The 18,343-nt window shown below is 35.5% G+C and overlaps 1 protein-coding gene across 1 annotated transcript; it reads left to right on the top strand.

Annotated features, from left to right (window-relative positions):
- The first annotated feature begins 4,001 nt into the window (after window positions 1-4,001).
- LOC133328015 (nidogen-like) lies at window positions 4,002-17,744 on the top strand. Its single transcript, XM_061536565.1, has 12 exons — window positions 4,002-4,265; window positions 12,179-12,481; window positions 12,546-12,722; window positions 12,793-14,202; window positions 14,263-14,536; window positions 15,017-15,159; window positions 15,223-15,632; window positions 15,695-15,852; window positions 16,579-16,833; window positions 16,897-17,071; window positions 17,133-17,417; window positions 17,475-17,744. Exons 1-12 carry the CDS (start codon window positions 4,026-4,028, stop codon window positions 17,734-17,736), a joined length of 4,092 nt encoding a protein of 1,363 aa, XP_061392549.1. The 5' UTR covers window positions 4,002-4,025; the 3' UTR covers window positions 17,737-17,744.
- Window positions 17,745-18,343: the final 599 nt, after the last annotated feature.

Here is an 18,343-nt window from a genome sequence, read left to right as displayed (position 1 = left end):
ACCGCAACCACACCATAATATAATCCCCAAAAAATGTATTTCTTCTCGACAAATCCATCAAAGTGAATGACAAACAAAGAAACACATTTTTCGGCAGCTGAATGTAATTAAATGAATTTATTTTTTGGGGTTTTGAAAATTGTGAATCATCTTCAGCTTCACAGAATATTTAGATTTCCTGTCTGCAGGTTGCAAACATACGTATGAACGCTATTTCCCCACCCACCAACCAAAAAAACAAGGAAAGGAAAGAAGTGATGCTCTAATTTCCTCATACACTCGAGTTGTACATAAATTTCCAAATGCAATGTATTTATTGGAGTTGCCGAGAACACAGCGAAAATTGGAAATTGAAAAGGGCACACATGTTGAAGATCAGCTCCGGAAACTTTCACACTCCCAGAAGACTGCATTCACTCACCGCTGAGTATATGTTTGCATTCTCATAAATCCAGCTGAAAAATATCATTCCCCCACCATCCGTAGTAAATGTATGGATTTGTATTCCGACAAACATCATGTGTGTATGTATGTTTACACGAAAATACTGGGAGTTTGCAGTCTGGTTGGTTAGTTTGCCTGCCTGTCTGTTTGGCATGCAAATCATTTAATCTGATATTTATTCAATATTTCAAAATTATGAGAAAAGAAAAACATCCGCAGCAGAAGTGTGTCGTCCACCGCCTGTCTTCTGAATTGACTTTGTCTCCTCTCCTCACCGTTTTGTTTTCATTATAGCCAGATGTTTGGATTTTCAGCGAATTTGGAGCATAAGTATTCTACATCAAAAGGGATTCACACACACGCACACAACAAAAATATGAAATATTACCTAAGGCCACTTACTATGAATTCTGAATTATGCTCCATTGGAAATATTCTAATCTTATTTGGAAGGTGTGAAAATATAACAGGTGATAGTTGGAATTTGATGTTCCCATATATTTTCTTGGAAATAATAAATTAAACAAAAAGGAAAATGTTTACAATCCCTTTTCTTGTCCGACTTCACATCTCAGACATCGTGGCGACCCATATATGGGGGACTAACCAAAACAGAAGGAGATTTTTATACAAATGAATCGGGAATGCTAAATTTCAGACACTTAGGTTGCGAAATGAGCCAAGAAGCATCAACATAGACGCCTATAGCTAGACCTTTAAAAAATAATTTAAAATAATCCACGCCTAAGGCTGGACTTTTAAAAAATAATTTTAAAAAATCCACCCATAAGACTGGACTTTATTTCATCGAAACTTGTCACATCTTAGGTTACACTTATTTCAGTATGCTTTTTGCATTCGGCCACATTTTGAGTTCTTCATTTACTTATAAATCCAAATTTCATGCAATTCGAAAGATATATGGGACTTTGGTATATATTTGAGCTATATCTAAATCTGAACCGATTTTTACGAAATTTAACACACATATTTATAGACTTAATTCAGTACACTTTGCTAAATTTCGTGATAATCGGAAGATATATAGGGACTTTGGTTCACCATTTACATAAAATCGGACGAATATATATATGGGAGCAATATATAAATTTGAACCGATTTTCACGAAACTTTGCACACATCATTCTAGGCTTAATTCAGTACGCTATGCCAAATTTCGTGCAACTCGAAAGATATATAGGGACTTTGGTGTACCATTTACATAAAATCGGACGAAAATATATATGGGAGTTATATCTAAATCCGAAATATAACACACATCTTTCTAGACCTAATTCAGTACGCTATGCCAATTTTCGTGCAAATCGAAAGATATGTAGGGAGTATGGTGGAACATTTACATAAAATCGGGCGAAAATATATATGGGAGCTATATCTCAATCTGAACCGATTTTTACGAAATATAACACACATCATTCTAGGCTTAATTCAGTACGCTATGCCAAATTTCGTGCAAATCGAAAGATATATAGGAATTTGGGTGCACCATTTACATAAAATCGGACGAAAATATATATGGGAGCTATATCTAAATCTGAACCGATTTTTACGAAATTTAACGCACATCTTTCTAGACATTATTCAGTACGCTTTGCCAAATTTCGTGCAAATCGAAATATATATAGGGACTTTGGTGCACCATTTACATTAAATCGGGCGAAAATATATATGGGAGCTATATCTAAATCTGAACCGATTTTTAGGAAACTTAACACACATCACTCTAGGCTTAATTCAGTACGCTTTGCCAAATTTCGTGCAAATCGAATGATATTTGGGTCTTTGGCGCACGATTTACCTTAAATCGGACGAAAATATATATGTGAGCTATATCTAAATCTGAACCGATTTTCACGAAACTTTGCACACATCATTCTAGTCATAATTCAGTACGCTGTGCCAATATGGGAGCTATATCTAAATCTGAACCAATTTCAATAGGGCTCGTCCTTGGGCCAAATGAATGAGCTGTGCCAAATTCCATCCAATTCGAATCAAAAATGCGACCTGTACTTTCTTTACAATTTAACAAAAAAAGAGATTCTATGCATATTCTCAAAAGGAACCCCGTGTCTATCTCGTTTCCTTTTGTCTGTTCACAAACATAATACCCTGTATCACAGTGTGGTGAAGAGTATGTTTAAACTTCTAGGAAATATTTTTAAGGTATCCACGAATATGGCTTTGGGTTCAGTGTGCACTTTATTAAATTTAATTATCCCATTTCCCACAATACTTCACTTTTTTTGGAGGGTGGGGTGAATAGATCTGCAATCACAACCAATTTTGGTATTATAGTCTATTTATTGGCCTCTAATTTTTAAAATTGCCCCCATTATATCTAAGTGGTTCCCAACAAATCTCTTCCCAAGTGGTGAAATAAAAATGCGTTAAGAATTTGAAAAACAAAAATATGAATTGCCATGTCTCCACTTCCAAATACATATTTTATGTTGCCTTTGTCCTTGGCGCCTCCACACAATAAATTATTATTGACATTGTTGACAAAATCCGAATATCGGCTATGCATGCTTCTGTCTAGGGCGCGATGATAAAATGGGCATTTGACATATTTGGCGTGTCGTAATGTCTTCAGAATGAAACAGCAACAACACCCTTTTAATGCGTATCTGTTGTTGTTGTGGGTGGGGGTGCTGGGTTGGTGGCAGCCTAAATCATAGTTTTCTGCTGTTCGAGAGATGGCAATGGTCTTCGGTATGGGTCTGGTAAATTGTCAATAAAAGTGACAACCGGCTATAAATGAGAAGAACAAAATAACGAAAACATGAAAAGAGAATGCCGACAACAAGAACCTATTGCATGGATACATAGATATATATGTATGTAAGTAGGAGTGTGTGTGTGTACGTCTGCGTGTAATCCCTAGCGAAATGTAAGTGCTTGAAAAGAAAAAAAAAAAAAACACAGAAATATACCGTTATGCCAAACATTATTACAACCTAAGAGAGCTTTATGCCATTTGAAATCTCTTTTTGTCTATTTATTGCATGCATGTACCCGGAGTATGTTTGTTTGTATGTAGGGGTTTATTTTCTCTTCCATCGTGTGAAATGAAGTGAAAGAATAACTGAATGAATCGCCGAATGAATGAACGTTGTTGTAATTCATCCAACCGCGAACTGAGATATCCGTTCGTTCTTTCGTTCATTCGCTTTCGTTTTTCGATCGTTGATGAGTTTTTGAGGATCAGCAGTTTCCACAGATCTTTCAGTTGCAAAAGTGTAGCAAGAGCGTGTACAACGCTAATCGGACCATAGATCCGAAAAAAATAAAATAAAACTTAAAAAATAAAATAAAATATCCAATTAAGACACTGAAAAGAAAGAAACTCTAACGAAAAAAGTGAAGTTATTTTTAAAAACCACTTTCAAAAAAGTGTTGTACAGACAAAAAGTAAAAAAGAAAAAAAAAATTGCAACATTTTGAAAAAAATATAAAATTTTTCTAAACAAGAAAATAATGCAGTAAATTTTGTGAAGGAATTGATTTTTTTGTGTTAAATTTTTGAAGAAAAAATCGAAATAAAATAAAATTTGAAAATGTTTGAAACAAACATAAAAACTGCCACACAATATTTGTGTATTTCCGTTTTACTACTTGCCACATTCAGCATTTCCCCAGCGTCCTGCCATGTTTTGGATAGCCTGCATTTCAATGAATTGTACACTGCCGGTCCGGATGATTCCGTCTTAAGTCTGCCCTATGGTGATAGTGAATTCCTCGTCTGGCATTTGGACAATCCAATTAGCTTTTATAGTGAAAAATATGATCAATTATTTGTAAGTATAAAAATGGATTTTTTTCTCAAAAAAGTATTATTTTGAATTTCAAAACTTTGTTGTAAACCATGTGTTGTTCCTTGTTCTTTGTGACTTCATATACAAAACGATGTTCGCATCTATTTTTACATGAACCCCTTTTATTTTGTGAATTTCATCGTGAAAAATTATCCATAACTCTTTATGACACAAAACACTTAAAATTGTTGGCTTTGGGCCAAGATTTTCTTTAAAAAAGCCAGCATGTGTTTTTTAACAAAGTGCACTCTACGAACAGTAATGGGGAGTTCCAATGAAAGGATGATATTTGAAAGGACGACAAAATTAAATCAAAAATCAATATTCAGCTATGCTGATAATTGTTTTTCTAATGGAACCGATATTAAGCTATGCTGAATTATTGATTTCTTGTAGACAGTCAAGTTGAATTAAAGATATCATAAAGAAAACTTTATTTTACTATGATGAATTTCCTTCTATTCAGTTTTTCTTATAGAAAATTGTATTCAGCTATGCTGAATAGAAGTTTACTTATAGAAAACTGTATTCGGCTAGGATGAATAGAAGTTTTCTTATAGAAAACTGTATTCAGCTAGGATGAATAGAAGTTTTCTTATATAAAACCGTATTCAGCTAGGATGAATAGAAGTATTCCTATAGGAAACTATATTCAGCTAGGCTGAATATACGTTTTCCCAAAGAAAGATGTATTCAGCTAAGCTTAATAGAAGTTTTCCTGTATTCAGCTAGGCTGAATATAAATTTTCCCATAGAAAACTGTATTCAGCTAGGCTGAGTAGAAGTTTTCCCATAGAAAACTGTATTCTGATAGGCTGCATAGGAGTTTTTCCAAAGAAAAATGTATTTAGCTGGGTTGAATAGAAAACTGTATTCAGCTGGTTGAATAGTAGTTTTTTCCATAGAAAACTGTATTCAGCTAGGCTGAATAGAAGTTTTCCCATAGAAAACTGTATTCAGCTAGGCTGAGTAGAAGTTTTCCCATAGAAAACTGTATTCTGATAGGCTGAATAGGAGTTTCTCCAAAGAAAAATGTATTCAGCTAGGCTGAATAGAAGTTTTCCCATAGAAAACTGTATTCAGCTGTCTGGATAGTAGTTATCCCATAGAAAACTTTATTCAAGCAGGTTGAATAAATGTTTTTCTATAGAAAATTTATATACAGTCCAGCTGAATGCAGTTTTATTTCAGGAAAACAACCATTCATCCTGGCTGAATAAAGTTTTCTATACGAAAACATCCATTCAAGTTGGGTGCATAAAGTTTTCTATAGGAAAACATCCATTCAGACTGGCTGAATAAAGTTTTCTATAGGAAAAATTTCATTCAGTCTGGCTGAATAAAGTTTTCTGTAGGAAAACGTCCATTCAGCATAGCTCAAAAAATGTTCCTTATAAAAAACTTCTATTCAGCATAGTTGAATAAATTTTTATAAAGAAATTTTTATATTCAGCGGTGTTGAATAGATTTCTATAGTGAACAATTATATTTACCTAGGCTTAAGAAAATGTTTCATGGAAAAAACTGATATTTATCCCGGCCTTAATAATTTTTTTTTTTATAAAAAATGTCTATTTCAGGACCTTTGAAAAATATTTTTAAAAACTTAACCCTTTCAGTGTTTTTGTCGAATATATTCGACATTTAAAAGTACTCTCTTTCTTTGCGATTTTTCGGTTATCCTATGTACCGTTACTATTGATGTTTTTGTTTTTGCTGGAAGACAGACGAAACTGGCCAAGGATTAAAATAACAATTGCTATTTTTTCTAAATTATGTCCCTTTATATGATTTTAAATACAAAATGTTAGATTTTTATTTCGACAAAATTTTTCTTTGACACTGAAAGGGTTAAACAAAAATCCAGACCTTTAAAATATATACATTGAAAATATTTATAAAAATCCGTTCCTATATAAGGACCTTTGTACTATAATTTTAAAACACCCAGTCCCACAGCTGGACATTTGGAAAATATCTGGACGTTTAAAATATATTTTTAAAAAATCCACGCCTAAACCTTTAAAATTATTTTTAAAAAATCCATCCATAGCTGGACGTTTAAAAAATCCACCCCATAGCTGGACGTTTAAAAATTTCACGCCTTATATAGAACCTCTAACAAATATTTAAAAAAAAACACGCCTAAAATTGAACCCAATGTATTAAAAAAATACACAGCTAAAACAGGACCTCTAAAAATTTAAAAAAAACCATTCCTATATTAAAACTTCTAAAAAATACATTTAAGGAATCACAGGTATAACATTGGGGAAATTTGAGCTGAATAATTTTTCCAAAAATTTTTAAATTGTTTTAACATTTTTGAAAAAATTTTCCACATAGTTTTTTTATACCGTTAATTAGTCGTATATATATCGAAAAAAAACATACTTTTGGCCAATTATATATAGTTTATTTTTTGGTTTTTTATTTTTAATTTTGCTCGTGTTTTCCTTCGGTTGTTGTGTCATGGCCCGCTCATAAAGTGCGTGCTGTCATTAGCAGATTTTTTCTTCGTGATGTCGGGCGTCGGACCCCAAATGTTTGCTGTCCACACAGCAAAAATTTTTCTGTGATATGGAAAGCCAAAAAAAAAAATACAAAAAAAAATGTGTTCAAAATACAATAATTTAGTTTATGATCTGACGCCAGAGAACAACAAAAATAAAAAAGAAATGTCGCAAACCACACGGAAAGTGGAATAAGGTGACCAACAAGACCAAGAGGATGGCATGGCATGCGTACGACAAGCTGGCGGCGAAATTATGAAAAATGAAACAGATTTTCATTGGTTTTTTTTCTAAAAATAGTTTTGTAAAAAAAAACAACATGTTGGGAAATTGACAATTTCGCCATATACCCCTTTGTGCCAAGGGTGTTCCAAGCGGCCATTAATTGCGGAATATAAATCATTAATGAGACAGATAAAATATTACAATTGGAAAATAATCCCACCGCCATCCAAAAATATATTTGTATGGTTGTATTTACGAAACTCATTTACAAGCCATTGACATTTGTTTGGCTGTGGATGGATGGTTTGACAGATTTCATTATTTTAAGAATTTTTGTCTGTTTTGTTTGTTTATTTATTGCAATTAAGAAATGTAAATAAATGTTTCTTTGACTTGAGATGAAAATCAAAATGACAGGCAAGAAGGTCATAAATTCGAAATCGATAGATCGATCATTGTCGTTAAGTGTAATAACTCAAGAGGTTGTTATCAATTCGATTATGTTGTGGTATTTCTATTTGTTGTTTGTCCTGCAATCAATTTTCACACACACAACCCAGTTTTGGATCGATTGCAACTTGTCTGGGAATGCAAATAGTTTGAAATCTCGTGCAGATAGAAATTAATAGGTTTACATATAAAGTGTGTGCACTATATATATATAGAATTGTATTTATGTTTTTGTAAAACAATTTGTTGTTATTTTACATGTATTTGTTTACATTTACATATATATGTATGTGTATGTAAATTCAGATTAAAATGTTGATTGTTTATACAAAATTGAAATGTTGCTCTAGTTTTGGTTTTTCATTTGTTAGATTTTCTTTTTTCTAAATAATCCACTAATCTAGATTTCCAATTGTTTTAGTTTATTCCCCACACACACATATATATGTATGTTGTAATGTGGTTTATTGTTTATTTTTCTTAAAAATAAACCACTAAATCCACATCGTACATAAGGGAATGCATTCGATTTTCACATCCGAAACTATAAAAAATGAAATTTGTTTACATTTTTCCCCAATCCACCACAGCAACCACCCAACAACCTGTCAATACTGCAAAAATTGAGGTCAATTTCCCCATTTGTTTATTTAGGGAGTTGTTGGAATTCCCAATAATAATTTTTTTGTTTAGATTTTCTGGGAGGTATTGGAAGTTTATTTCTTTCGAGGTATTTTGGGAGAAAATACAACAACACAAACATTACAATCACGTGTAATGGAATATATACATATATATAAACAATTGATTACAAAAAAATATATATTTGTTTTGTTTATATTTATATTTTCCCATCGTAAATTTTCTTGGGAATGGTCCTTAGTGAGTGACGATTATTTTCTAGTGGTTACTTTAATTCAAAACCAATTAAATTTATGTGAAAGTTATTGTAAAATAGGCGTTGATTTTTTAAAATAATTTATTAAAGGTCTAGCTATAGGCCTCGATTTTTTATACCCTTCACCACACTGTAGTACAGGGTATTATCTCTTTGTGCATATGTTTGTAACAGGCAAAAGGAAACGAGATAGACACATGGTTCCTTTTGAGAATATGCATAGAATCACTTTCTAAGTCGATTTATACATGCCCGTCTGCCCGTCCGTCCATCCGCCTGTCTATCCATGTTAAATTGTAAACAATGTACAGGTCGCATTTATGATCCGAATTGGATGAAATTTGGCACATCTTATTTGTTTGGTCCAAGGACGAATTCTATTGAAATTGGGAAAAATCGGTTCAGATTTAGATACAGCTCCCATAGATATTTTCATCCGATTTAATGTAAATGGTGCACCAAAGTCCCTATATATACTTCGATTTGCACGAATTTTCATCCGATTTTATGTAAATGGTGCACGAAAGTCCCTATATATTCTTCGATTTAAACGAAATTTGTCATAGCGTACTAAATTAAGTCTAAAGTGATGTGTGTTAAGTTTCGTGTAGATCGGTTCCGATTTAGATATAGCTCCCATATATAGTTTCGTCCGATTTTGTGTAAATAGTGCACCAAAGTCCCTATATATCCTTCAATTTGCACGAAATTTGGCACAGCGTACTAAATTAAGTCTAGAGTGATATGTGTTATGTTTCGTGAAGATCGGTTCCGATTTAGATATACCTCCCATATATATTTTCGTCCGATTTAAGGTAAATAGTGCACCAAAGCCCCTATATATCTTTCGATTTGCACGAAATTTGGCACGGTGTACTCAATTGAGGCTAGAATGATATGTGCAAAGTTTCATGAAAATCGATTCAGATTACGATATAGCTCCCGTATATATCTTCGTCCGATTTAAGATAAATAGTGCACCAAAGTCCCTATATATCCTTCGATTTGCACGAAATTTGGCATAGCGTACTAAATTAAGTCTAACGTGATGTGTGTTAAGTTTCGTTAAGATCGGTTCCGATTTAGATATAGCTCCCGTATATATGTTCGTCCGATTTAGATAAATATTGCACCCAAGTTCCTACATATCCTACGATTTGCACGAAATTTGGCATAGCGTACTAAATTAAATCTATAGTGATGTGTGTTAAATTTAATGAAAATCGGTTCAGATTTAGATATAGCTCCCATTGTGCACTAAAAGACCCACAGTTTGTCCGATTGCCACACAATTTTTTGCAATGAACTGTTGTTAATATAAATTAATCTCTTGTAAGTCTCGTTGAAATCGGTTCAGATGTAGATATAGCTTCTACATACATGTTTTCGTCCGATTTTACACGAAATTGCACAACGTACCGAAGTTAGTATAACCAAGATTTTGCACCAAACTAACCAGGTGGGTCCGATTGGCACAAAATATTGCACAACATAATTTTGTCGTTGTAAGAAGCAACTCTATTTCTGACCAAATGAAAAATTTAGTACAGCTTGTAGAATGACATGTTTAAGGATCCAATTTCATTTTACTTGTCCTTCAAAAATGCGACATCCGTTAGGATTCATCTGTTGAATATACCTAAAGTGGTGAAGGGTATCATATAGTCGGCCCCGTCCGACTTTACTATTTTCCTTACTGGTTTTAAATTTTAAAAGCACTTCTGAAAGTTTTGCTGGGGCCGTGAGTCCGGCAATAGGCGTGACATTTTAAAAATATATTTTAAAGGAGCAGGCATAGGCGTGGATCTTTTTAAAAATATTTTTAAAGGTCTGTCCATAGGAGTGGATTTTTTAAAAACTATTTTTTTATTTTTTTTTAAGATCTGATCATATGTGTGGATTAAAAAAAACAATTTTATGGTCCATTCATAGGCGTAGATTTTACAGAAGTCTCGTGTGTATAACTTTTTAGACATTTCAAAAAAGTCAACAATTCTAAAGACGATCACTTAAGACAACGAAAGTAAAAGCAAAATAAAAATAATGTGCAATGAGGCACAACAGCATACTTGCCACCGCAATGGTGGCGGCAACTGTTGTTGCAAGACCCTATGCAAAACAATAAATTGAAGGCACCAACCACAAAATACCCTGCTCTTGACAGGGGATTGTATTTGGAAAAACCAATCAATATTGACAACAACAACAAGAGCATCGGCAAAATAACATAAAACAAATATTACAATAAAGATGCAACAAATCGACAGGCAACAGGACAGATCGTAGATTATGGCGATGGTTGGTGGCATGAATGAATGAATGGACGAACGAACAACCATGAACCATAAGATGCCGCCAACTATGCGCTACAACAACAACAATAATGTTGTTGTTCTTATTGAAATTATTATATGTTCTTGTTGTTGTTGTTGTTTTTATGGCTGCAAAGCAATTAACACAGTCATTATGTGGCATAGCTTCTTCATACACTTCCCAGCACCCACCCCACCACATTATCTTTTGGGTGTTTGGTTGTTGTTGTTTCTTGTTGGTCTCTGTGAAGTGTTTAATGTTGTGTGTTTTTGTTTTGTTGTTATTTTTTCCATGCCACTCTGTTCCAGTTTTTTCTGGTTCTTTTCAAATTACTTAGGGGGCGATGCACTTTGTCTTAGGCCACCCCATATCCCTATGCCATTATGAAAAAGTGAAAGTGAATTTAGGGATGAGGAGAGGGGGGGCGAGATTGTAGGCTTAATGTTTACATCTACTTAGCAGGATTTTAAAGAAACACCCTCTTATCCAGCATCGGAATGCTAACCAGCCAACCAACTCTCTTTGTAATTATAAATCACTTGGTGGGAACATTTATCCTCACTTGACTTTCAAGTGGGTTCTGTATTGTGTTTTGTTTTCCCTAATAGCCTGTCGTCCTTAATATTGTCATCTGAAGATCTTTATTTGTGAGGCACTTCAAGTCAACAGTCGGTCTCCTCTTTTGGGTTAAGTACTTAGATGAGAATTTATTACCCCGCTAATTGATTGGCGTCCAAGTCAAGTATGACGAATTGAATGTGTCATTTGGTGGTGTGGAAATTCCCACCATAATTTTCTTATGTTTTTTCAACACTAAGAAAACAATTATATTGAGTGGATATTTTTATTACGATATGTTCTGGTTGTGGTTAATATTTTAAATCGAAAAAAGAAGAAAGAAAGAGATTGTCTTTTTAGGGGAAAGGATTTTGCAGTCACAAATGATGTAGTTCGTGTGGTTGCAAAAAAAATCTTAAATTTAAAACTCACAAAAATTTTGAGCTTATAACAGTTTTCACTAAATATTCTAAAACTGTTATACATTAAAAAAATGTGTGAATTGTCAATTTGTACCGACAAGTTTTATAATTACAAATTCGCATACAATTTGGGCATATAACAGTTTTGTATAACAGTTTTAAAACTGTTATACACAATGAAATGTGTCAGAAATTTAGTGTAATATACATATTTTAAGTTCCAATCGTATTTAAGCAGTTCACTGTTTCAACAGTTCACTGAAGAAGAAAATCTGAGTGTATAACAGTTTTGTATACCAGTTAAAAAACTGTTATACACTTAAAATTTGGCACAAAATAATGGCTGGACCTTTAGAACGCATTTTTAAAAAACCTAGACTAGATTTTCTGGTAGACCTGCAAAAATATTTTAAATAAGGACGTTTAAAAAATTACAGACCTTTAGAATTGTTGTTCTCCTTCGTATTTTTTTATGTTTTACATTAATTTCCCTTCTTTTTTCAAATTTTCTTTCAGATCAATACCAATGGCATATTGACATTTAATATTGAATTTCCCGAATATATCAATCAACCATTTCCCTTTGAGTATCCCTCAATAGCTGGTTTCTATTCGAATGTGGATACCACGGAGGCAAATGAAACAACCTCGATATCGATTTTCAGTTCTCAAGATCCCGAGCAATTGCAAAAAGTTAGTGAATTGGTGCGTTATGCTTACAATGAAAAATCGGATTTTGAGGCCACCGATTTGATTGTGGCCACATGGAAGAATGTCGGATACTTTGAGGGTAAAAATGATATGCAAAATACTTTCCAGGTAAAAATTGAAAAATAATATTAGATAGGTTAATAAAAATAAACTATTTTGTCGGATTTTCTAGGTTGCCCTCATTGTCGATGATGAAGATACCTTTGTCCAATTCCTATATCCTGAGGGTGGTTTGAATTGGTTGCAGGCCGAAAATGGACCATTGGGCTTGCCTGATATCAGAGCCCAGGCTGGTTTTGTGGCCGAGGATGGTCGTTACTTTAATTTGGACGGCTCAGGAACAGAGAACGTAAGTAGAAGAGACAATTAATACCCGACATCTTAAAATCTCAACCCTTTCTCTTTTTGTGGTATTTTAGGCCCGTTTCTTATCTGACAAATCCAATGTCGGCATTGCTGGTGTCTGGTTGTACCGTGCCGGTCCCACCGACTACGAACAAAATGTCCAAGCTCCCACCAATGAAGAAACCTTTACTGAATCCCCTACCGTGGCCCAAACCTGTGCCGAGGCTGGCCAAAGGGTATGCAACAAGAACGCCATGTGTGTCGATAAGGAAGAAGGTTACTGCTGTCTTTGCGATTCGGGATACTATGGCAATGGAGCCGTATGCATTAAAGACGATTTACCTGTACGTGTCACTGGCTCCCTTACCGGTGAACTTAATGGTGAAATGATTAACGATGGCTCCAAATTGCAATCATATGTGGTGACAGCTGATGGCCGTAGTTACACAGCCGTTACCCCCATCACCACCGAATTGGGTTCGAATTTGCGATTGGCCTTGCCTTTGGTTACCTCCATTGGTTGGTTATTCGCCAAACCATTGAACCACACCTTGAACGGTTACCAATTGACCGGGGGTGAATTTGTCCACACCTCGAAGTTAAGTTTTGAAAGTGGCGAAGTTCTGATCATCAACCAAACCTATGAGGGTTTGAACTACTGGGATCAATTGTCGTTGAAAATCGATATTCACGGTCAAGTTCCCAAGTTGGATCACAATCTGAAATTGCACATGGCTGAATTCACCGAGGAATATGAATTTGTGTCCGCCAATGAATTGCATTCCATTCAGGCCCATGTCATTGAAGTGCCCGAAGAAAATCGTGTTATTAACTTCCAATTGGAACAGAACATCTACTTCGAACGTTGTGTGGCTGATGAGGAGGTCAAGCATGCTATTGCCGGTACCACATATTTCCAAAAGATTTCGAAAATTATGTTGGACTTCTTTGAGCGCGATCAGGCTTTGCGTACCAGTATCTTGACCTCCGTGGGTGTCAGCGCCATCTCCAATGCCTGTACCGATGGCACTGCCATCTGTGGTGATAACATGGTCTGTATTCCCTATGAGGACACCTACCGCTGTGATTGTATCCATGGTTATGGACCACAAGTAAATGATGCTGGCCAAGAGGTGTGTGTCGATATCGATGAGTGTGCCTTGGGTACCCATGTGTGCGACGAACATGCCGTTTGTTCCAACACTGAGGGAGGTTTCGCCTGTGTTTGCTTCGAAGGTTATGAAGGCAATGGTTATCGCTGCCTCAACAATGATACCGTGGCCGATAACATTGAGTCCCCAGTTGGTGGACAAAATTTCGGTACCATTGTCCAGGTTGTACCGCCACAACAACAGGAATATGAAGACCATACCGAACATGTTGAAACTGAGACCGAACAAGTAATTAATGTGCAACCATTCCCCTTGCCAGTGCCAACCTCCAGTACACCATTGCCGGTTTATAATCACTATGATGATTGCTTCGTAAGTTGTAGATTTTTTCTAAAATTCAAAATGGGTTCTTATGTTCTTCCTCCTTTGCAGCACTGTTCCCCCTATGCCGATTGCCTGGAAAGCAGATGTATTTGTCGTGAAGGTTTCAGCGGTGACGGCTTCTATTGTGCCAGCAACTGTGATCTCGATGAAGTCTGGGAAAATGGCAAGTGTGTTAAGCTATCCTATGAAGAACCTGATATTGAACCTAGATGCAATTTCTTCGGCGACTGTAACTGTGATGATGGCTATGAACTTATGGAGGACATACAAATGTGCCGCTGGGTGGGCCAGTATAATGGTGAATCGAAACATGAGGATTTGGGTGAGTTTTATGAAGAAGAAATAATATATCGCAGGATTTAGTAAAAAAAATTTCTAAAGACAAAAATGCAGTCCTGGGGTCCTGCGATTTTTTTCAATAGATAAAAGGCAGTCCTGGGATGCTGCGATTTTTTTTTTCTATAGAAAAAATGTAGTCCTGGGGTCCTTCGATTTTTTTCTATAGAAAAAACGCAGTCCTGTTGTCCTGCGAACTTTTTTCTATAGAAAAAGGCAGTCCTGGTGTCCTGCGAACTTTTTTCTATAGAAAAAAGGTAGTCGTGGTGTATTGCGAACTTTTTTCCTGCGATTTTTTTTTTTCTATAGAAAAAAGGCCTGGTGTCCTGCGATCTTTTTTCTATAGCAAAAAGGGAGTCCTCGGGTCCATCGATTATTTTCTATAAAAAAAGACTGTCCCGCGGACTTTGATTTTTAGCAAAATTTGTGAGATTTGTTACTCATCCTTAAAATTCTTATTTTTCAGTTCCCTGCGATGTCGAATTCAATTGCCATCCCAATGCCACCTGCGAATGGTATGAATTGGAATTGAGACATATGTGTACCTGCAAATCAGGATATTATGGTGATGGTTACACCTGTGCCATTATTGATGAGTCCTGTGCTGTGGTAAGTAAATTTTCGAATCTCAAAAGAAACCCGAATTTATTTTCTTGGGATTTTTTCCTTCAGAAACCCGAAATCTGCGACCCACAAGCCGAATGCAATTACAATGAAGCCTTGGGCCGTTCCGAATGTCAATGTAAACGTGGCTATGAGGGTGATGGTTTCCGTTGTGCGTTGGCTCCTGAATGTTTGGAAGATTTGGATTGCGGTCTGAATGCCTATTGTGATAATGATGTGTGCCAATGCTTGAAGGGCTACGAGCGTGATATGTCCGATATGTGTGTCCTGGCTGGTAGCTGTGGAGCGGTGTTCTGTGGTGCCAATGCCATATGCAAATTGGATCATGTTCAAAATGTCAAATATTGCGATTGTATGGACGGTTATGAGGGTGATGCGGCTATTGGATGCAAGGCCAAACCGGTGCCATGTAATGTCCAGTATAATTGTGGTGCACATGCTAGCTGTGAACCGACTGAGTAAGTTTAAAGTTTAAACGTTTAATTTTGGAGTTTTTTTAATAGGAATTTTCTTTTTATAGGGACCCTGCCTACTATGAGTGCCAATGCCATGCCGGTTACAATGGTGATGGTTATGTCTGTATTGAGGATCAGAACTGTTTGAACACTCCTCAGCTGTGTGACATGAATGCCCAATGTTTGTCCACCAACAATGGGTTGGTGTGCGTCTGCAACAAGGGTAAGTTGGGAATCTCAGGGTCATAAATCCCTACAGAATGTGACCCATTGACTGCTGAATAATCATTTTCAATATATCGGAATTTGTAGACCTATTACTTACCTCCAGAACAAAATCTAACGAATTGAATTATCACTTCGACCGCGAATCATTTGACATTTCTCGCGGCTTCTCCGAAGGACATGTGGTGCAAAAAATATAGGCAAATATTGTTAGACCTAATAGAATATTGAAGTATCCATAATTCCGATGCCAGGTTAAGGGATGACCGAAGAATTCTTTGAAACCTTGAAAGGTGGAAATTCGTTTAGGTAATCCATTAGGGTCTTCACAACTGTTGACTTTGAGAGATTCCATTTTACGTTTGGTGGTATAGTTTCTTAATTTCCATTGGTTATGATTTATAGACCCATACCAGTTTTTTGAAGGAAGGAAATGCGGAAGTTTAGAAAACGGAATTTTGAAAGGGGACATTTGGAATTTTTTGGACTTAAAAATTTTGAAATGAATTAAATTCGACAAATATTTCAATACTGTACAGCAGTCAAAAAAAAAAAAAATGAAAGACGAAGGGGGTAGATTTCTTCTATAGAAATAAATCTCCGACTCCTGGACTGAGTTTTTTCTATAGCAAAATTTTCTGGCCCCAGGACTGTAGAATTTTTCCGATCTTCTTTCAATACCTCTTCTTTATTCCAATATTTTTCTTTTTATGTGTCCTTCCAGGTTTCTATGGCAATGGCTCCTTGTGTATGGAACGTAAACAACATGATTCCGGTTTCCTGTTGGTATCCCAAGGTGTGGTCATCGTGCGCGTACCCTTGAATGGTAAAAATGTAAGACCGATTTCGGTGGCCTCCATGGCTATTGGCTTGGATAAGGATTGCGTAGAGGGTCGCATTTATTGGGGCGATATTTCTGCGAAGAAAATTGTCAGTGCCAAATATGATGGCAGTGATGTAAAGACATTTATTGGTGAAGGTAAGTCCGAACCATAATCGTAAATTGCAAAATTTTTATTTTCTCACCCTCTCTCCTTTCTAGATATTGAATCTCCTGAAGGTATTGCTATTGATGCCATATCCCGTCGTATTTATTGGACCGATTCCGTTAAGGATACCATTGAAGTGGCCAGCTTGGAAGATCCCAGTTTGAGGGCGGTATTGATCAACAAGAATTTGGTTAATCCCAGAGGCATTGCCATTGATCCCTACAGAGAGTAAGTTGAGGGAGAAAGAGAAGTAATGAATTATTTGTTTAATTCCTCATTCTGCTTGTAGGAGATTATATTGGTCCGATTGGAACCGTGAGTCACCCAAAATTGAAATGTCCGATTTGGATGGTACTGGACGTGAATTGTTATTGGGTAAAGAAGGTGTTACCTTGCCTAACTCTTTGGTGGTTTTGGAACGTTCTGGTGAATTGTGCTTTGCTGATGCCGGTACCAAAAAGGTGGAATGTATTGATCCCTATGGCAAACAGATTAGGACTATTTCCAATGAATTGACCTATCCCTTCGGTTTGGTATATACCCAGGATCAATTCTATTGGACCGATTGGACAACGTAAGGATATTGTTTATAAGTTTCCAAAACGAAACACTAATTTCTTGCATTTTCCAGTAAAAAACTCGAAAGTGTTGACATTTTTGGCAATCGCCAAAAAGGCCTACAAATTCCCTTCTTTGGCAGCCACAAAATGTATGCCATGACCTCAGTGGAGGATACCTGCTCCCAAATGGATAGCCCCTGTCAAATCAACAATGGTGGCTGCTCGGATGGCCGCCTGTGTTTGGTCAATCGTAAGGCCCCCTCGGGTAAAAGTTGTAAATGTACAGCCCAATCGAAGCTGTGCAATGTCCCCAATCCCTTTACCAACCTCTAAAGAGTACTTAATAAGATCAGATATATAGTAAGTGTGTTGTAGGTGGACTACAAAAATAAATTCATTCGTAATACTATACAATATTTTCGTGTGCGTGTAAACCATTATAATTTGTTAATTAATTCATGTATATGTAATTATAATATGTATGTATTTTTTTTTATTAAAAAGAAAATTTATAATTTTTTTAATCACTCACAAAAAAAAAAACAAAAACAACAACTATTCAATTTGCATATCAGAAACAAAATGAAACATTTTTCTACCATTATCATCGCTATCTTTTTTACTGCAATAAATTTAATTAATTTTAATATATTTAAAAATATGATTTTTATTTAAAAGTATTTTTAAGGAATTTTTTTTTCTATATGAAAATACAGTCCTGGGAGCCATTTTAAAGAAAAATGTAGATTAAAACTAACTTCGAATATTTTTTCTTGTATTTTATTGATACACACAAAAACTACAATAGTTCACTAATCGAATAGTGAAAGTTTCATTCAAATATCTCCACTTATCGTTGAGTTATGGCCATTTGAAATTGACCATGTATCCAAAATATAGCGGCTACACGATTCTGTTTGCCTGGTACGCAGCGTGACCG

Source organism: Musca vetustissima, unplaced genomic scaffold (assembly GCF_032173495.1).
Source record: "Musca vetustissima isolate MV318-11 ecotype Yass unplaced genomic scaffold, APGP_CSIRO_Mvet_v1 utg293, whole genome shotgun sequence".
In the NCBI taxonomy this organism is placed as follows: Eukaryota; Metazoa; Arthropoda; class Insecta; order Diptera; family Muscidae; genus Musca; species Musca vetustissima.
Note: the sequence above shows the minus strand (reverse complement) of the source record. Positions and strands in the feature narration are given on the sequence as shown.